This window comes from Oenanthe melanoleuca, chromosome 5, assembly GCF_029582105.1.
Source record: "Oenanthe melanoleuca isolate GR-GAL-2019-014 chromosome 5, OMel1.0, whole genome shotgun sequence".
NCBI classification, from domain to species: Eukaryota; Metazoa; Chordata; class Aves; order Passeriformes; family Muscicapidae; genus Oenanthe; species Oenanthe melanoleuca.
Window position 1 is genome coordinate 59,644,426 of NC_079339.1, and position 21,360 is coordinate 59,665,785.

At 48.3% G+C, this 21,360-nt stretch overlaps 1 protein-coding gene across 1 annotated transcript; it reads left to right on the plus strand.

The window, feature by feature from the left end:
- Positions 1-571: 571 nt before the first annotated feature.
- On the plus strand, positions 572-18,733 carry LOC130254108 (merozoite surface protein 9-like; the record flags this gene model as incomplete). Its single annotated transcript, XM_056493329.1, is given in 2 exon segments — positions 572-619; positions 18,614-18,733. Coding segments are annotated over 2 exon segments (168 nt in total), but the record flags the coding sequence as incomplete, so codon positions are not given.
- Positions 18,734-21,360: the final 2,627 nt, after the last annotated feature.

The following is a 21,360-nucleotide window of genomic DNA, read 5'->3' on the forward strand; positions in this document are numbered from 1 at the left end:
TTGTGGCAGAAGGAGAAAAATCCTCAAAAATTGTTGTCTGTGGGAGGTTTGTGAGTTCAAGGGGCCACTCTGTGCCCCTGTGGCTCTGGAGTTCCTGATGGATCTCCCTGCCCCAGGGATGTTGGATTCTGTTGGATTGTGTTTTAATGCAGGGGGATCTCATCCACGTGGATAAATTCCTGATGGGAGGGGATGGAGGTGGCAGAGCCAGGCTCCTCCTGGTGCCTTGGGGTTCAGCTTTGGTATTTTTCAGTCTCTGCTGCTGGTGTGTAACTCTGGAACTTCATGTTGGGTGTCAGTGAGTTCTGTTCACAGGGGGGTTGGAGAAAACAATCCCTTCCCAGCTGGAGAATCAAGGACACCCAGCACCCAAAAATGGGAAAAGGGAAAAGGGAAAAGGGAAAAGGAAAAGGAAAAGGAAAAGGAAAAGGAAAAGGAAAAGGAAAAGGAAAAGGAAAAGGAAAAGGAAAAGGAAAAGGAAAAGGAAAAGGAAAAGGAAAAAGGGAAAGGAAAAGGGAAAAGGGGAAAGGGAAAAGGGAAAAGGGAAAAGGAAAGGGAAAAGGGAAAAGGGAAAAGGAAAAGGGAAAAGGAAAAGGGAAAAGGGAAAAGGGAAAAGGGAAAAGGAAAAGCCCAAGCCAGGGGCTGAGATTTCACAGCCTGGGGCTGTGGTTGGACAATTGACCCCAAGATGAACCAAAACTGATAAAAGTGTAAAACTGGTGACCAGGATCCATCTGGGATTTGATTTGGGTGCAGCCCTGGCCGGGCTCTGGCACTGCCCAAGGTGAATCCTCTCAATAAAAACTGATTTTATTCCTTTTGCTCTGCCTGGTCTCTGCTCCAGCTCAGCCTTTCCAGGCAACACTCTCAGTGCTGCTCACTGCCAGGACAGAGACACAAATTAAATGATACAAAATCCAGTGTGAACACAATAAAACACATTTTATGTGAGGGTGGGGGAAAATGGGGCACAGGGTGCCCAGAGCAGCTGTGGCTGCCCCTGGCAGTGCCCAGGAAAAGTGTAAGGAAAGGATGGAGCAAGAATGGGAGAAAGAGACCCCAGAACCTCGTGGAGTGGCTGGGGGGATGTCCCCTCCCCAGCAGGACTGGGAGCTTTTTGCTTCGAGAATTACACAAACAAACTCCTTTCCCTCTGCCCTCGGGTCACAGATTCCATTAGAATTCTTCTCCCCCTGAATCCAGGGCAGGGAATAATTGCCTTGCAGTGAGTGGATGGACTGCCAGGCACGGAGGGTTGGTAATTTGGAGGTCATTATCTTGCTGCTGAGCTCTGGAGTCAGCCAGAGCTGCCACTTGAGAGCAAATTCAGGAGGCAAAGGCTTTTTACAGCGAGCTCTTCAAGGGTGAACTTCCAAACATGAATGTAAGGCACTGATTGCAAGAACATAAAGCTTTAATTGCTGCACGGAGAGGTCATGGGGGCAAACTGGCTTTCACACAACCCCAGAATGGTTTGGGTTAAAGGGACATTAAATCCATCCAATTCCCAGCCCTGCCATGGCAGGGACACCTCCCACTGTCCCAGTGTCCAGCCTGGCCTTGGGCACTGCCAGGGGCAGCCACAGCAAATCTGGGAATTCCCAATTCCCAATATCCCTCTTAACCCAGTTCAAAGCCACTCCCCCATCCACGGCCTCTCAAATCCCCCCAGACCCCCCAAATCCCCCAAATCCCCCAAATCAACCCCTTCCCAACCCCCTCCCCTGGGCAGCTCTGGATCCCAATCCCTGGAACACAGCACAGTTCTTTTAGCCAGACTGCACAAAGCAATCCATCCCATTCTCCAATGAGGAAAGCAATTATTAATACTGGAAAACAAGCTGTAATCTATTCACTTATAATTCCTAGCTTGGCTGTCAAGGAGCTAATTTGAATTTGAGCAAAGTGTGCAGCTCCTAATTGAATTTGCTCAAAGGATTTCTCTTACCAGAACACAAGGTGTGGTTTTGGCTTTTGTGGGGCTTTAAGAACCTCCTAAAAGATAAAATCAGGTTTATCTTCCAGGTTTATCTTTACCCCAGTGCATGCCCAGTGTCCAGCTCACCCCCTGCCCCTCCTCCCTCCTCATTTCCACAGCAGGTTTATAATCCCAGAGGAGCTGAGGCAGGAGGAGCTGAGTCTCCTCCCGATGTCCAGTTGTCCATCCCAGTTCCTGGGTGGTTCCAAGGACACCTCCCCTGCAGCAGGATGCTCCAAGCCCTTCCTGCTCCTCCTTTCCCAGACCTGGCCCTTCCCTCACCCCCAGGGATGCCCCAGCAGGACTCACCCACTGCTGGGAGTTCACTCTGCCTTGCCCCAGGCAGAAATCTGCTGATGGCCTCCAACATTCCAAATGCCACGGCGTTTTCCCCTTTATTTCAGCACAACATTGCTGACATTTCAAATCCCTGCTCAGCCAGGACTTGGTTTAAATGAGAGGTCACTGAATAACTGCAAACTTCCCACCTGTCACCCCTGCAGCCCCCCAGTGCTCTCGATGTTCACAGTGCTCTCCTGAGAAACCTGAGCCCCTGAGCAGATCCCCCTCCCATCAAAACCCTGAGACATAAACACAGACTGCAGCTTCTTTGTGTTTTGGGAGCAGGGCTGTGTTCACTGCTCACAAAATGTGGGGCTGATTATGATCAAATCCTCCAGCTTTGCTGTTTTCCTCTAGCTCAGACTCTAAATACAGCTGGTTTATTAAATGCCTGTTAAATTCCCTCCTGCAGCAAGCACCTGACACCTGTTCAGTGTGCTCCAAACCTTGTATTTTGCAATAAGGTTGTGAATTTTATGATGATTGTGGAGAGGTGTAAATCTGCCTGCAAGAAGCAGCAGGTTCACAGTTAGAGCAGGGGCAGAACTGGTTTTGTATCACTGAAACAAAGCAGAGCAGCTTCCCCTGGAGCATCCACAGGACCCAACATCCCATTTTCCATCAGCCCCATGGCACTGGGCACTGCTCAGGGGCACCTGTTGGCTGCTGAGGAGTCAAATCAGCCAGAGACAGCAATTTATTGAATCCAAACCAGGTCAAATTTGGGAAATTTTCTTTTCCTTTGCAGCCCCAGCTTGGTATTGATGTGATTTGTGTTGGTGCCAGTGACAGGCAGGGGAAGGATCAGAGAATTCCAGATTGGTTTGGATGGGGAAGGACCTTAAATCCCATTTAATCCTCTTTAGTCCCATGGGAAAGGACCTTAAATCCCATCCATTCATGGGCAGGGACACCTCCCACTGTCCCAGTGTCCAGCCTGGCCTTGGGCACTGCCAGGGATCCAGGGGCAGCCACAGCTGCTCTGGGCAGCCCAAGGACTGATGAGAGACACAGAGCCCTTTGTATCCTGTCCTTCCAGACACCCACAGGGCTTTTGATTCATTCCCAGATTAATTTCCTTATTCACTCCAAGCCCAAAGCAGGCAGATTAATTTATTGCAGGTTTTGTGCTAACCTTCAAAACCACTGAGGAAGCAAAGGCTTTGAGGCCAGTCCTTAATGTGCCATCCCCAAAGCCTCCACTGAACCTCCAGGCTCCCTTTGAAGGCACAAAGTATTTTTAAAAGTTCCCTAAGGTGGCAGGAAACTTTCAGTTTCAGATCCTTTACAATGAACCCTCTTTCTCTGGTGAGATCTGAAACTATCAACAATTCCAGCTGTTACATCCCAGGGCTTTTGTTGGATATTTCACAGGCACAAAGTGGGGAATTATGGAGCCTCATTGTCCAGGAGATCAGTGTGTTCTCCCTGGAAAACCTTTGCAGATTTGAATGGCAGATTCTCCTCTCAGGTTCTTGCTCCTTTCTGGATGCCCAGGACCAGCAGCTGCTTTGAGGTTCCTTTGTCTCGTTTCATCCTTTCTTCTTTAAGGAGCAACTTTTTGTTATTCCTTGTGCTGGGATGAGCCTTTCCACGGGAATCTGCAGGCACAGAGAATCAAAGTGTGCAGAGCTGAGAGCTCTGGGCTGCCAGAACCCAGGCAGGGATTGTCAGTGCCTCGGGAATTGTGGCTTGGGATGACACCCGGGCTCTGCTGGCTCTGCCAGCCCTGTGGATGGTGCTTGCATCACTTAATCACTGGGTTTGTTTGAGTCTCTTCTGTCTTCCCTCAGAGCCAGGATTTAAAAACACACAAAGGTAATGAATTTTCTCGTGTTCAGGCTTGGTTGGTTATTAAATCTTATCTAAAGTACAGAGAGTTCAGCAACACTTCCAGCTACCAGCTAAAAGTGAGCAAAATGGAGGTGACCAGACCCAGTTACAAGGTCTGTTAAAGCTAAACAGTCCAATAGAGAATTAACACCTATATTATTGATACTTTTGACCCAATAACCAAATTCCTGTGACCCTCAGTGTGACACTGACTGACCAACCAGAATCTACCTGAAACCATGAAGAAGGAACATGAGCACCAAAAGAGACACCACCCAAATTCCTCCACCTTGTCCCATACCCAGTATTACATTATAAAATCCTCAAATTTAAAACCCATCACCATGTGGAATCACACATTTCTATTTAATACACACCTGTGATTTTAACTCCATAACTCAAATTTGGGAGCTTCTCCAAGGGCTCAGCTCACAAGCAGTGCTCTCCAGAGCCAGAAAGCTCAAAACTCCCAGGTTTTCCCACTGGATTCCAGAGGAAAACCAGACCTTTGCACATCATCCCTGGAGCTTCAGAGGAAACTGCACCTTCTCCAGGAGCACTGCTCCAGCTGAACCACATCTGCCCCTGCAGGAGGATGCAGCCACCATTGAATGGGACTGTGCCAACACCCTGACTGACTGACGGGTGTCAGCTTGGATTCTGACTCTGGCAGGGCTGGGATTGTTCTGTGTAATACTGCATTGCTAGTTTAATTTTCCTAGTAAAGAACTGTTGTTCCCAATTCCCATCTCTTTGCCTGAGAGCCCCTTCATTTCACAATTATAATAATTTGGAGGGAGGGGGTTTGCATTCTCCATTTCAGAGAGAATTGGCAAACACTTGTCCTTCCCACCAGGACACCCCAAAGGCACCAGAGCAGCTCTGAGATGCCCAGAGAGATCAACCCAGCTCCAGGGGCTTCCCTGGGCATCTCCCACTGCCAAGGTCCCACCCAAATCCTGGATTTCGTTTTTCCTTCACCCAGGGATAGCACAGAGACCTCCCTGACCTCGCTGCTCCTCCTGGCACCCAGTGCCAACCACCTGAGGGATCCAAACTCCTGCAGCAGCATCAGCACAGCAAATGCAGATTTCATCCCTGCTTCTCACCAGGAACACCCCAAATCCCTCCATTTGGGAAAAAGGAGAGACTTGGCTGGGTTATGGCAGGAAGGCAGAATTCCAGGACCTGCTGAAAGATGACAATCCCTCTCCAGTGTTCCCAGTCTGGCTGTGGGAGCAGCAAAGCTGCCAGGAGCCCCAGGAGTGCAAAGCTCACCTGGGCAGGGCTGTGGCAGGTGCCTGGGGCCCTGCTGAGACACCAGTGCCAGCATTAAGGGAACAGAGCTTCTTTCCCCATAAAATATTTAGGCTGGAACACATCCATATTTATCACTCTAATCAAACAGAATGAGAGAGTTCTTCTTGCTCCAGCTTTGGGAAAGCAAAACAAGCCTGGCCTGACAACTCCTTTTTTTTTCTTTCTTTTTTTTTTTTTTTTTTTTTTTTTTTCCCTCAGCAAGAAAATAAGAAGTTTGGGGAAGACAAAATGTTCAGAGCTCATAATCTGGGAATCTCTGCCCCATCCAGGCTTGGAATGGCAGCAGGAATTCCAGGCAGCAAATCCAGGCAAAACCTGCCATGGCCCTGGGCAGCCCCTCCAGCCAGGAAGGGGGAACCAGATCATCCCCCCAGGGATTTTCCATGGGGGAAAATGACATTCCCATCCCTGCAAGTGTCCTAGGCCAGGCTGGAGAGGGTTTGGAGCAGCCTGGGACAGTGGGACCATGGCAGGGGGGAAATGGGTGGGATTTAAGGTCCCTCCCAACCCAACCCACTGCAGGATTCTGATCCAAGGGCTGCATTTTACAAAGATTGTTCCCTTTGCTTGGTGTGGCCACTGACATTCCTGAGGGACTGTCCTGGTGTGAAGGACAGGTGTGTGCCAATAAAGGCAGGAGCTTCTCTTTGAAATGGAGAATGGAAACCCCCTCCCTCCAAATTATTATAATTTTGAAATGAAGGGGCTCTCAGGCAAAGAGATGGGAATTAGGAATAACAGTTCTCCACTAGGAAAATTAAACTAGCAATGCAGTATTACACAGAACAATCCCAGCCCTGCCAGAGTCAGAATCCAAGCTGACACCCGTCAGTCAGTCAGGGTGTTGGCACAGTCCCATTCAATGGTGGCTGCATCCTCCTGCAGGGGCAGATGTGGTTCAGCTGGAGCAGTGCTCCTGGAGAAGGTGCAGTTTCCTCTGAAGCTCCAGGGATGATGTGCAAAGGTCTGGTTTTCCTCTGGGATCCAGTGGAAAGAAGGTTCCTTGGTGTCCCAAATGTCAGTTTTTATCTGGGTAGGAAAGGCTTGGCTCCTCCCCTGGCTGGAGCATCTCCCATGGGATGATGGAATTTTATCAGTCATGCCCTGGGACTCAGTGGCCATGAACAGGAGATATCTCCTGGAGGGAGGATGGGCTGTGGGAAGATAAAGATGATTGCCCAGCTGGTTTAAAGATGGCCCATGAGCAGATAATGTGTGCCAGGAGATCAGGGGCACTGCCCCAGCTGGGGTAACAGATGGGACAGAATTCACAGTTCTGTCACATTAACCCCACACAGGGATAAACAGAATTTATTCCCACCTGCAATCAGACCCTGCAATTTTATTCCCTGTGAGCAAACAAAATCACTAATTTTTAAAATACCCAAAGATAATCCCAGACTTTTTAAATCACGTGGAAGGATGGGGAGTGGATCCCTGTTCCCAGGACATCAATCAAGCCCAGGCTCAGTTTAATGATGTTACCAGTCATGCTCAAGCTTTCCAAATCATTCCAGGAGCTTCTCCTGGAGCTGTTTGATCTCAAGCTTCTTGTTCAGCTGTTCTAGAATCTGTGAAGTCTGAGCAGCTCCATGTCCCAAAGAGAGAAGGAATTACAGCACTAATATTCCTATTTATTGCTTTTTTTCCCCTCCTCAAGCCAAGTGAAATGACATGCACAGCAATCTGGGCTGATGAGAGGCACATAAATGCCAGTATTTAATATCTGGATTAGTCACAGAAGAAAGCAAATCATGAGCTTGTCTCTCCGAGCTGCCAAGTGCTGACAAAGTCTTTCAGAAACAAGGCTGGGAAATAATGAAGCTGAGTTTATGAATGAAGTTTGTGTCAAGGTAAGCCAAGATTCCCTTCAGCATCACAAACAGGGCTTTGATGAAACTTTCATAAACAGTTTAATTTTTCTGTTTTATCTTCTCCTGCACTCCCCTCTCTGCTCTTCAGAGCAGCATCCCCCAGGAGCAGCAGCTTCAGGAGAGGGGGGACCCTCCTGGAGGCTTCAGGCCGAGGGGTCTCAGTGCTCTGCTGGAGGGGAGAGCTCAGCTCCAGGTGTCTGATACGGGCAGATGAACTTGGCCCTGCACAGGGATGAGCAGCACCTTCCTTTGGGATGGAACTGCCAGGAAAATGAGCCACAAACACCAGGGGTTCATGTCCCAAAGGAGACAGAGGAGTCCTTTTAATTTATTCCAGTAAAGGGAGAGCCCGTGGGGCATTGCCCTGGGATCTCTCACATTTTTGGAGCACACAGCCTCCTTTTATCCCAATTTCCATCTGCATTTCCCTCTCTCTTTCCCCATGGGCTGAGGCACTTGAGAGGCACAGACTGCCCAAACACCTGATACCTGAGATTCCCTCTCATGTACAACGCTCCCTTTTCATTTCTAATTCTTTTAGAATTTTTATACTTTTTTTTTTTATTATTATTATGGACTTCATGGTTTCCCCCCATTGCTTACTTTCCTTCAATATCCAGTTTCATTTATCAGCAAACCTACAGTTTGTTTGTAAAGACAAATCTCTTTTCCCATTGATCAATCAGTGGAATCCCTCCCATTGTTTCTTTTCTCTCTCAGTGCTGGTTTGATCTCCCAGCAGACCCACAGGTGGTTTGTAAAGACAAACCCCTCATTGCCCTCAGAACCAGCCTGGCAGCAGCTCTGGGTCTGGGCAGGCTCTGCCATCCTGCTATGGGTCCCTCTGCTCCCTGGGAAGGTTCACTGAGGTCAAACCTCAAAGGAGGAGGAGCAAAGTCCCCTCTGAAATGGGAATTATGGCCCTGAATGGGACAGGACACTGAGCTCCAGCCCTTCCCTGTTCATGTCTGTTCCTCGTGGAGCTCTGCAGCCCGGGGAGCCCAGACCTGCCTGGAGCCAGAATCCCAGAAATCCAGAGCCCAGACCTGGCTGGGGAATCCAGAATTCCAGAAATCCAGAGCTTAGACCTGGCTGGGGAATCCAGAAATCCAGAAATCCAGAGCTTAGACCTGCCTGGAGCCAGAATTCCAGAAATCCAGAGCCCAGACCTGCCTGGGGAACCAGAATTCCAGAAATCCAGAGCTTAGACCTGGCTGGGGAACCAGAAATCCAGAGCTCAGACCTAACTGGGAAATCCAGAATTCCAGAGCTCAGACCTGCCTGGGGAATCCAGAATTCCAGAAATCCAGGGCTCAGACCTGCCTGGGGAACCAGAAACCCAGAGCCCAGACCTGCCTGGGGAATCCAGAATTCCAGGGCTCAGACCTGCCTGGGGAATCCAGAATTCCAGGGCTCAGAGCTGCTGGGAGGTGCCAGCACAGGTTGTCACTGCTGTCACCTGCTGGGGGTTTCAGCTCCACAAGCCCCTTTTCCCTGCAGAGCCAGCCTGGGGTGGATCCCTCTGAGGTTCAGCAGTGCCCGTTTCTGCAGGCACAGCTGCTCTGGGCACCCTGTGCCAGCCCTCCCCACCTTCCCAGCCAGGAATTCCCAATATCCCAGCCAGGAATTCCCAATTCCCAGTATCCCAGCCAGGAATTCCCAATTCCCAGTATCCCAGCCAGGAATTCCCAATTCCCAATGTCCCAGCCAGGAATTCCCAATTCCTATATCCCAGCCAGGAATTCCCAATTCCCACTATCCCATCCATCCCTTCCCTCTGGCACTGAAGCCATTCCCTGTGTCCTGTCCCTCCATCCCTGTAAATCCTCTCTTTCCATCTCTGCCCATCTTTTCTCTTGGCTCAGAGCTGGGAATGTTCCCTGGAGAGGGGAAGGATCCAGGGAGAGCTGAGGGCACCTGGAGGGATCCAGGAGAGCTGGAGAGGGACTGGGGACAAGGGATGGAGGGACAGGACACAGGGAATGGGACACTGCCAGGGGCAGGGATGGATGGGATGGTGGGAATTGGGAATTCCTGGCTGGGCTGGGATTCCCAGATTTGCTGGATCCCTGGCAGTGCCCAAGGCCAGGCTGGACACTGGGACAGTGGGAGGTGTCCCTGCCCATCCAGGGGTGGCATTTGAAGGTTTTTATGTCCCTTCCCACCCAAACCAGTTCGGGACTCCATGAAATCCATAATCCAACAGCTCCTGGAGGGAGCAGCAGGCAGGGACAGGACCCTGTTTGCAGCTCAGCTCTGCTCAAGGCTCATCCCTGGTAAATCCTGGACTGCAGAAAAAACACAAACTCCAATCCCCTCCTCCTTTCCACAAGTGTTCCACAGCTCCCCTTGCCTGGGGCAGCAGGGCCGGCTCTGCAGGGACTGAGCCTTGCAAGGAGCAGCTGCAGCACAGCCCTGAGGGGGAACATGAAAGGGAGAATCTGCAAAGCCTCCTGTCCCCAGCACAGCTGCCACTGCCCTGCCCAGCTGAGGAGAAGGAGGAAAGGCACTTCAAGAGGAAGGTTGTTTGAAGGGAGGCAGAACATGGGCACAGAGAGACGGAGATGACACTCCTGGAAGGGGCACAGCCCAACAGCAGCACAGCTCTGGGAATTTCACAGAAATTAGATCAGAGGATGCTGGAAACTTCTGCACAGGCAGAAGGGTGAAAAGTGCCAGCCTTTGCTGGATTTTTCTTTTTTCCTGTCGTTTTACTGAGAAGGGGGAGGGGTGAGAGCCAGTGGAAATAATCAAGAATATTCCAGTCAAACAGGGAAATTACAGGAGTACAAAACAATTCTGTCATCCCTGTTTCCCCCCAGTCAGGCAGAACCTTCTGCTGAGCTGATTCTCAGCAGGAATTTCATACCCAGATGTGTTTGGAGGCACGGGGGGTGACAGGCCATGGAGGATAAAACTCAGATTTCAGGAGGATGAGAACATTGATGGAAACATTGGACACAGCACTCTGGGGGACTTGGAGACTTCTAAAGCTCAGTATAAATGTGATTTTTTTTTTTAAGTGAGATGTGTCTGTTCTGGAGCCAGGCTGGGAGAGCTGGGAATGTTCCCTGGAGAGGAGAAGGATCCAGGGAGAGCTGAGGGCACCTGGAGGGATCCAGGAGAGCTGGAGAGGGGCTGGGGACAGGGATGGAGGGACAGGACACAGGGAATGGGACACTGCCAGGGGCAGGGATGGATGGGATGGTGGGAATTGGGAATTCCTGGCTGGGCTGGGATTCTGGATTTTCTTTGTGTTTTCTTGTTCTCCAGACACGTTCTGGTCTTTTTAAAGACTCAGCAAAACGGGATTTCATCCATGTGGAAAGGAGGGGGGAAAAGGAGTGAACACTTTTAGCACTCTGGAAACTTGGGATGTCTCTTCAAAATTATTTGGGAAGGATTTGCTGGTGCAGAATCTCCTACCCCTCCTTCCAGAGTGCAATTTGAATTAATTTCAGATCGAGTTTCATTAGATTTAATTTCAGACAACTCTTCCCTTCCAGAAGAAAATGGCTGGGAATGTTTGGCTGGGGCACCTCTTCCTGCAGGAGCTCCACTGGGAGTCAAGGTGATGATGGAGTTGGTTTTATACATCAAAAACTGTAATTAATTTACCTGGACACTCACTTTCCATGTTTCTTCAATTCTACCACCAGTTATTGATACTGGGGCTGGTAGTTCTGTAGGATTCCTGTAGGATTTCAAAATTATGTATCAAAATTCCCACAGAGTAAATCCCATCCTCACTCTGGATGCCCTGAAGGAAACAATGAAATCCATTTAAATTAAAACAAACTCATCCCCACACCCAGCATTTGTTCTTTGCCCAGCTGTGGCTGCCCCTGGATGGGGCTTGGAGCAGCCTGGGATGGTGGCAGATTTAGGATAATCCCTAAAATCCCTCCCAGCCCAAACCATTCTGGGCTGCTGGGAATGCTGGAAGGGAACTGAGAGGGGAAAAAAAAATATTTTATTGTTTTCTGGGAGTGCAACCATTTCAGTCCATGGAAACTGAGCCAGAATTCCAGCCTGGAATCCCCTTGCAGGTTATGGGGTTACCCATGGAAGCATAAGAGGGGTTTCAGTAATAAAATAAGAAAAACATCTGTGTTGTTATAATACCCCCAAAAAGTCCAATTATGTCTTGATCACAGCTCAGGGATTACAAGATTTTAATGAAGTGAACATTGTCAGTATGGGAAGCAATAAAAATTGGGGGAAAAAAAAAAGTTACAGAACTGAAAATTTAATATATATGATAATACACATAAATCTATTAGGAAAAAAAAAAAAAAAAAGTAAAGGAGAATTAATTATGTTTTGGCACCCAGAGGGGGAATAAAAATGGTAAAGAATTAAGAAATAAAAAATTCATACTGTTATTAGAATTTTGCATACTAAAATTAGAGAAGGTGTTTTCTGATAACATCCAGAACCTTCCCCAACAAAAGCCTGGGATGGGAGCAGGGCATGGTAATTATGCACTGGAGCCTTAAGGTATGAAAGCTGAACACAGGCTTGGAAAGAGGATTAAATATCCAGTGAGGGTGTGAAACTTTTTAATTTCCCAACTTTTCACAGGCAAATTAACAGGAGAGCAAGGCTCTGGAGCAGCAAGCAGTGCATTATTTATTTAGACTTTTAATGAATAACAGAGGAGTTGCTGTGTGGAAGCTGCAGGGGCAGGATTGGAGCAGGGAATCTCTGAGAGCTCTGGGACAGAGGGGGAGTGCCTGGGAATGGGGAGGTTTGGGATGGGTGGGCTGTAGGGACACCCCAAACCACACTGGGGCTGTGTGGGGATGCCATGATCCCCCAGGAGCCACCTGTGCTGGAATCCTGGAGTGGGATGGGATGGAAAGGACCTTCAATCCCACACAGCTCCTCAAGAGCCACCTGATATGGAATCCTGGAATTTTTTGGGATGGAAATGACCTTAAATCCCATCCAGTTCCTCAAGAGTCACCTGTGATGGAATCCTGGAATTTTTTGGGATGGAAATGACCTTAAATCCCATCCAGTTCCCCAGGAGTCACCTGTGCTGGAATCCTGGAGTGGGATGGGATGGAAAGGACCTTAAATCTCATCCAGTTCCCCAAGAATAACCTGTGATGGAATCCTGGAATGGTTTGAGAGGGAAATGACCTTAAATCTCATCCAGTTCCTCAAGAATAACCTGTTGTAGCATCCTGGAGTGGGATGGGATGGAAAGGACCTTCAATCCCACACAGCTCCTCAAGAGTCACCTGATATGGAATCCTGGAATTTTTTGGGATGGAAATGACCTTAAATCCCATCCAGTTCCTCAAGAATAACCTGTGATGGAATCCAGGAGTGGGTTGGGATAGAAATAACCTTAAATTCCATCCAGTTCCTCAAGAGTCACCTGTGATGGAATCCTGGAATTGTTTGGGATGGAAGGGATTTTAAATCCCACCCAGTTCCCCAAGAGTCACCTGTGATGGAATCCTGGAGTGGTTTTGGGCTGGAAAGGACCTTCAATCCCACCCAGTTCCCCAAGAGTCACCTCTTATGGAATCATGAAATTGTTTGGGTAGCAAGAGATTTTAAATCCCATCCAGTTCCCCAAGAATAACCTGTGATGGAATCCTGGAGTGGGTTGAGTTGGAAGGGACCTTAAATCCCACCCAGTTCCCCAAGAGTCACCTGTTGTTGAATCCCAGACTATCCTAAAACCCCAAATTCCAAACCCTTCACATGTGGAATCACACACTTGTGTTTACCTGCACACCTGGGATTTTAAGCCCAGCACTCAGATTTCTCCAGGGCTCAGGTCAGTGTTCTCCAGGGGCCAGAGCCTGACAGCACAGAGAGCTCAGACCCCAGGTCTGTGGGATCCAGCCCAGCAGGGCTGCAGGAAGGCTGGGAATGGGATCCCGTGGTTTGGGAAGGAGCAGGGAGCTCACACAGGACAGCACATCCTCCTCCCCAGCAGATTTACTGCCACACATTTCCCAGGGATCCAGCTCCTCCCTCCGCTCCCCGAGCAGAGCAGGAACCAATTAATGCAAAAATTGTTCGGGGAAGTTCTCTCAGGTTCTGCTTTGATGCTGAACCCCTGAATGCAGGGACTGAAACAATGTGGCTCCAGCTGCCTCCCTCCCCAGGGCAGGATGGAAGGGAATTATTAATTCCACCTCCTACTGTTCCCTGCACTTCAGGAGGTTATTGCCAGCAAGAGAGCACAAGGGGTCGAATTTGCTTCCAAAAAATCTTCAGCTGTCAGATTCCTCAGAAAGACAGAAGAAGAAAAACTTCCCAGAAAAGCGAGGGAAACGTTTTGAGTGCAGAGACAGAATATATTTATTTTTCAATTAAAAAGCCCTGAAACAGTGACAAAGCCACAAGGGTCAGAAGAAAGTGTTCCTCCACTAAAGAGAACAATGTTTCCTATTTGATGTCTCTGAAGTCGGGACTGCATCTTCCCAGGCAATCCTTTGCAAGGAATTTTTAAAATCAGTCATTGAAATCCCAGGCAGAGCCACAGCTCCCTGTTTGTGATGTACTGTGACTGGAGAAGCACAACTCCAAAGCCACGTGTGTCAGCAATAATTCATGTCACAGATCAAAATTAAAAAAAGAAAAGAGCAGCAACTGCAGCAGTGACAGTTCCACTGGTTTTGTGGAGCTCAAAGGAAAACAAGAGAGGCATTTGCAGGATCAGAGGAGGTTGATTTCCCCCGTACAGGTTTGTTCCCCTCCCCTTCAAGTATTTCCCACCAGCAGCAGAGGTTCATGGATTCACCCTTTGGAGTCCAGCTGCTCCTCATCTCATCACATCCTTAAAAACCCGACAGAGCTAAAGCTGCATCAGCCAATCCCAGAATCCTGGAATGGTTTGGGGTGGAGGGGACCTTAAATCCCATTATCCCATCCCATCATCCCATCATCCCATTATCCCATTATCCCATCCCATGGATCCCATCCCATCCCAGGGACACCTCCCCCTGTCCCAGTGTCCAGCCTGGCCTTGGGCACTGCCAGGGATCCAGGGGCAGCCACAGCTGCTCTGGCAATCCCAGCCCAGCCAGGAATTCCCAGTTCCCAATTTCCCATCCATCCCTGCCCCTGGCAGTGTCCCATTCCCTGTGTCCTTCAGTCCCTGATGGAGAACCCACAGACTCACTGCTGCTGCAGAGGGACATTTCACTGTCCTTTGGATTTTGGAACAGATCTTGTTTGGAGTGGTGAACCCCAGGGAGGAGCAGCTGTGCTCCCATCCCACCTTGATCCTGCAGCAGTGACAGTCTGGCTGTCAAATGCTTTTGGGGGATTGATTTAAATGATTTGAAGAGCAGCTGAAACATTTTTGGACACCAAGAGCTGAGCTGAGCTGCTGTGCCCCTCCCAGAAATTCCTGGACAAAAGAGGAAGCACCAAAGGAAGGAGAGCCCTGTGTGGGTTTTATATTCCACAACCCTTTGAGATTCCTGCACCCCAAAGCCAGCAGCCAAGGAAGCTGCTGGTGCCAGGAGGTCACACAAGGCACCTCCAGTCTTCTGGGGTTTGAATCAAAGAAAAGGGATTTGAGTTCTGGTTAGAGGAGCATCCCTCACCTGTTTAAGGTGAGAAATGATGAAGGTGAGCCCAGGGCATTCCTCTGCTACAAAGAAAATAAAAAAGAAAAAAAGAAAAAAAGAAAAAAGAAAAGAAAAAAGAAAAAAGAAAAAAAGAAAAAAGAGGAAAAAAAGAAAAGATAAAAAAAGAGAAAGAGAAAGAGAAAGAGAAAGAGAAAGAGAAAGAGAAAGAGAAAGAGAAAGAGAAAGAGAAAGAGAAAGAGAAAGAAGAAAAATAAGAAAAATAAGAAAGAAAAAGAAAAAGAAAATGAAAAAAGGAAAAAAGAAAAAAGGGAAAAAGAAAAAAGGGAAAAAGAAAAAAGGGAAAAAGAAAAAAGGGAAAAAGAAATCAGCTGCTGAAGCCTGAGCTGTAATTTTACACCAACAATGTGCTGTGTTTCCTTGGGACCTGATCCAGGACTTTCTTCTCTTCATCCCAACATATTTGCCTGGCAGAGGAGCTCCAGGAGAAGGAAGGCAGAGTTTACCAAGCCTGATCCTCTATTAATGATTTTGGATTTGATGTAAGGAAATCATCTCAGACAGCAGCAGAAGGTATCTCCTCCAGCAGTGCAGGTAATTTTCTGAAGAAGCTCCTCATATCCAAAAGAAAAGTGTAAATTATTCTGTTTTAATGGAGCTACAGAAGGGTTTGGGGTGAAAGGGACATAAAGCCCATCCAGTTCCAAACCCAGCCCTGGGGTTTGTTTGGGGAAGCTCAAGGAAAGATTTTTATAGTTCTGTCTCATCCAGCTGTAATTGTAATTGAATTTTACCTCAGCCAGTTAAATGAAATGATTGGAACCCACAGAGAGGATCTGTGAGATGGAAATCCTCCTGTTTCTCTTTCCCACTCTCATTAATTTATGGATACTCAGGAGTTTAGGATATCACAGGATGCCCTTCAGGTGAGGGATCAAACCAAGCAGGACAATGCTGAGGTTACAGGGAGCTGCTGAGGACAGGCAGATTCCATGGAGGGAACTGCTGGAACCCTCCCAGCAGAGCAGAGCCAGCAGAGGCACAATCCTTCCTGCTGGTGATCCCAGGTTCCCTTTGCTGACCCACCTGCTCCAGCCATCCCAGCCCTGCTGCTCCCTGCTCCCCTCCTGTCACATCCCTGGGTGTGTCCTCAGCTGGGATCCCCTCTGCAGGACATGCAGGTGGTCTGGAACCAGCTCTTTCCAATGCCCACCGATGAGAGATGCAGGAGCTGTTCTTGGAGGTTTCCATGGCTGTTTATTGTTCCTTATCTCAGGAATGCTTTGTCCATGAACAGGCTCTGCTGCCAGACCTCCAGGGCAGAATCTGCCTGGCAGAGGCAGGACTGATCTTTTATACTCTAAATTACACACCAGGTATTTACAATTATTTCCCAATTCAATACAACTCTGTTAAACTGTCCAGCTCTGTCCCCATCCAATCTGAGAGTGCCAGCGTGTCACCCAGCATGGATGGCACGGAGGAGAAGGAGGAAGAGGTATCCACACCCCCAATTCTCCATGTTGGCCACGTGTCCCTTATCACAAACATTCTAGAAATCTGCTAATTCTACATTCTAACAGTCTAATTTACACTCTATTTATTTTTGCAGCTTGCATTTCTTCTCTCAATGTGGGTAAATTGTTCCAAGGAGCTAAATCCAGCCCCTGAGACACCTGGGTCTCATTCGAGGGTCTTTGGGGACCCCACCAGGGGGGTCTTAAACCTTCCAGAGAAGCCAGAGGAACACTCTGGACTCCCACACCTCCCAGGCACTGAAATGTTCCCATCTCAGCCTGGATAGGAACCACCTCTGCATCACCTCTGTCAGACCCAGCACAGGGGAGGTCAGGGTGTCCTGAGCAGTCACTGCTCTGCTCCTGGATTCCAGCCCTCAGGATGGTGGGATCCGTGGCAAAAATTAATATTCTGTCAGATTTAATCCAGGTATTAAAGCTAAAACCGTTTTGACTCTGCCCCAGCTGACAGGTCCTGGCTTTGCTGAGCTCTGAGGTCATTCTGTCTGGGAGGAGCAGAGGGAGAATTCCCAGCACAGGGGAACTGGGAATTCACCTGCTCCCTCCTGCCCTGACTAACAGGGGCCATGAGGGGCTGGAGGAATTCCCCAGAAAGGAACTTAAACCCCATCCATGGCAGGGACACTCCCACTGTCCCCAGTGTCCAGCCTGGGCACTGCCAGGGATCCAGGGGCAGCCCCAGAACATCTGGGAATTCCATCCCAGCCCTGCCCACGCTGCCAGGGAAGGATGAACTCCACAGGAGCAGGGCAAGGACAGCTCAGAGCTGGATGAACCATTTGTACAACCCCAGAAACCAACAGCAGTGGATGCTCTGGAAATCTGTTGGAGTCAGTGAATCAGGGGGTCTCTGAATCCTTCAGGGAGGAATCAGGGATGGGATTAAAGCCTTTGGATGGATTGGAGTGCATTGAGCCACTCACACATAAATAGATGTTTAGGTAGAATAAAGTCAGTGAGTTTTAGGGTGAGTTCTGATGCTTTTAGTGAGTGAAGGTTTCAAATGCCACAGCAGCAGTGAGTGTTCCAGTGCAGGCTGGAACACACTGAGATCTGCAGTGGAGGCTCCAGGCCACAGCTGGAGACAGGACAGACACAGCAGAGCTGCAGGGAGAATATTGCTGACATTTTTCAGAAGAACAAGATGGGTTTATGAGTAGTGTTACACATAACCTGGTGAGCTAAGAAACTGGAATTCTAACAGGTTAAGGAGTGCTGGTCTGAGCTTGTGTCTGAGCTTGTTGGGCAGATCCTGTTTAAGAGTTTGTGTTGGGACAGTTGTTATTTCAGCCATTCTGGTTTCAGCCATTTGCTCTTGCCATTGCTTGTCTGCTTGCCTTCTGAGACTGATGTGCTCTGTAACAAGATGTGCTCTGTAATAAATAACATTTTTAACCATTGGCTGCTTTGCTTATTGAAGATAACCCGATGAATTTGGAGTGTAAGAGCTCCAGAGTTGGTGCCTTAGAGCACTGCAGGGCTGAGAACCTCACAGAAACCCACTGGGATTTCCTCTCCTCAGTGAGGCAATCCCAGAATATCCTGAGCTGGAAGAACCCTCAAGGATCATCCCCAGCCCTGCACAGACCCCCCAGAATCCCACCCTGGTTTCCCTGGTGTCCAAACCCTCCTGGAGCTCAGCCTGGGGGATGTCACCATTCCCTGGGAGCTGTCCCAGCGCCTCTCCCACCCTCTGGGCAGGGAAGAACTTGGCTCATCTCCCACCTCCTGCTCTCCTCATGCTCCCACATTTCTTCCTCTCTCCCTGTGCCAGAACAAAGCTCTGGGATGGGCAGGGACAGCTCTGGCTGTGTCCATCAGGCTCATCCCCCCGGCCCGGCTGAGCTGGGGGTGAATCCAATCCTGGCCGGTTTTACACAAGTGGCAGCGATTTTAATCCCCACGGATTCGTTCTGGCACGGCGAGCATCAGAGCAGCTTCCGTGGAGAAGGGGATTATTGCCCAAATCTCTCCCGCCCTTCATGTCTGTCTTCTCCTGGAGGGAAAAAAAAAAACACCAAAAAACAAAAGAAAAGAAAAGAAAGAAAAAGGAAAAAAGAAAAAAGAGAGGGAAAGGGAAAGGGAAAGAGAGAGAAAAAGAAAAAGAGAAAAGAGAAAAAAGAAAAAGAGAAAAAAGAAAAAGAGAAAAAAGAAAAAGAGAAAAAAGAAAAAGAGAAAAAAGAAAAAGAGAAAAAAGAAAAAGAGAAAAAAGAAAAAGAGAAAAAAGAAAGAGAAAAATAAATAAAGGAAAAAGACAAAAAAGAAAAGAAAAAGAAAAAAGAAAATAAAAAGAAACAAAAAAATAAAATAAAAAAAAGAGGAAAAGAAAAAGAGGAAAAAGGGAAAAAGAAAGAGGAAAAAGCCAAAAAATAATAGAAAAAGAAAAAAGAAAATAAAAAAGAAAAGAAAAAGAAATGAAAAAGAAATGAAAAAGAAAAAAAGACAAACGAGAAAGAAAAAAACGCCAGAAAAAAACCACCAGGAAAATCATTCCGGCTTTTCCCTCCAGGACCCCTTGGGCTCGGGCAGTTTGTCCCAGGTCCCTCCAGGGCAGCGCAGGGACAGCACCGGGTGCCACCCGTGCCAGAGCTCCCCGGCCGAGCCCCTCCTGCCTCGGTGTCCCCGCTGGGAACCCCGGGGGGAGGATTCCTGCGGATTCCTGCCTGCAGGACGGAATTTCCTCCTTTATCCCTTTATCCCACTCTCCCTCATCCATTCCCGAGCATCCCCGGCACTGCCCAAGGCCAGGCTGGAGCTGCCCCTGCCAGGGAACACGAAGGAATCACCCTTTGGTGCTCAAACCAATTTTAATTAACCTTATCAGTTACCACTTAAAATAATCTGAGGAAGCAAAGCTGATTTAATGGCAAATCCTGAAGTCTCAGAGCTCTCCAGCAGTATTTACCTGATTAGAGGAATATTGGTAATGATTATGGTAACAAAATCATTTTGTGATAATTACTTACCTTCCACTGCTCCCGGAATTAGAGTTTTATGTTATATTTTCTTCTAAATCAAGCCATTGATCCTGCCATGAATTTGAATTATACCAGCTCACAAAACACCCAGACTAATTGAATAGTTAACCAAGTGCTCAATAAACTTCACACCTGGGTGTCCTGCCCCTTAAAGTGCTTAATTGGATCTTACTCCTTGCAAACGAGCTGTAAATGAGGCAGCTCCTTTCCCTTTTTATTTAACTTTACCTTCCAAGCACCTGACCAAGCCAAGGGTTTGGCAGAGTTCTTCACAATTTTCACAATATGGAGCTGATGGCAACAGCTGAAAGATTCTAAAATACTTTTAAGTGTTTATCGACCAGCTTCAGAGTAGGGAAATTCTGCACAAGGCTGGATCTGCAAGAGCCAGCTCAGCAAAGCCTGAACTGCTGAGCCCGGCTCCAGCTGCTCCAGGAGCTCTGCTGGATCCCAGCTTCCCACATCTGCACCCTCGGGAATTGCAGGGGGTTTGTTCATAAATGGTTTACTGGGAGGTGGTGGAGTCACCATCCCTGGATGTGTTTATAGAGCTGGGTGTGGCACCGGGTGCTGCAGGTTAGGGAGGGTTGGGCTGGGCTGGGCTCGAGGGTCTTGGAGGGCCCTTCCAACCCAGAGATCCTGTGATTGATCCTGTGATTGATCCTGTGATTCTGTGATTGAATTTGTGATTTAATCTGTGATTGATTCTGTGATCCTGTGATTGATCCTGTGATCCTGTGATTGATCCTGTGATTGATTTTCTGTCATGGATCCTGTGATCGATCCTGTCATCGATTCTGTGATTGAATCTGTGATTGATTCTGTGATTGATTCTGTGATCGATCCTGTGATTGAATCTGTGATCGATCCTCTGATCGATCCTCTGATCGATCCTGTGATTGATCCTGTGATTGATCCTGTGATTCATTCTGTGATTCATTCTATGATTGATTCTGTGATTCTGTGATTGATTCTGTGATTGAATTTGTGATTGAATCTGTGATTGATTCTGTGATCCTGTGATTGATCCTGTGATTGATTTTCTGTCATGGATCCTGTGATCGACTCTGTGATTGAATCTGTGATTGATTCTGTGATTGATCCTTTGATTGATTCTGTGATCCTTTGATTGATTCTGAAATTCTGTGATTGATTCTGAAATTCTGTGATTCCATTATTCTGTGTTTCTTTGATTCTGTGTGGTTCTGTGATTCTGTGGTTCTGCTATTCTGTGATTCTGCTATTCTGTGATTCTCTGTGATTCCATGATTCTCTGTTTCTTTGATTCTGTGATTCTGTGTGATTCTGTGAGGAGGAGAGCAATGCTGGGGATGGGCTGCAGCAGGTCGGGGCTCCCCCAGGCAGCTGCAGCCAGATGTGAGCCTGTCCTAAGCCAGGCTGAGCCCTCCCAGCAGCCCGGGACACTCCAAGGCTCCAGCACTTTCCTTCTCCCCTCCCAACCCAGCCCCAGGAGAACACTGAGAACACACATGAAGAGTGTGGGGTTGATGTGACAGAAATGTGAATTCTGTCCCATCTGTTACCCCAGCTGGGGCAGTGCCCCTGATCTCCTGGCACACATTATCTGCTCATGGGCCATCTTTAACCCAGCTGGGCAATCATCTTTATCTTCCCACAGCCCATCCTCCCTCCAGGGGATATCTCCTGTTAATGGCCAGTGAGTCCCAGGGCATGACTGATAAAATTCCATCATCCCATGGGAGATGCTCCAGCCAGGGGAGGAGCCAAGCCTTTCCTACCCAGATAAAAACTGACATTTGGGACACCAAGGCACCTTCTTTCCACTGGATCCCAGAGGAAAACCAGACCTTTGCACATCATCCCTGGAGCTTCAGAGGAAACTGCACCTTCTCCAGGAGCACTGCTCCAGCTGAACCACATCTGCCCCTGCAGGAGGATGCAGCCACCATTGAA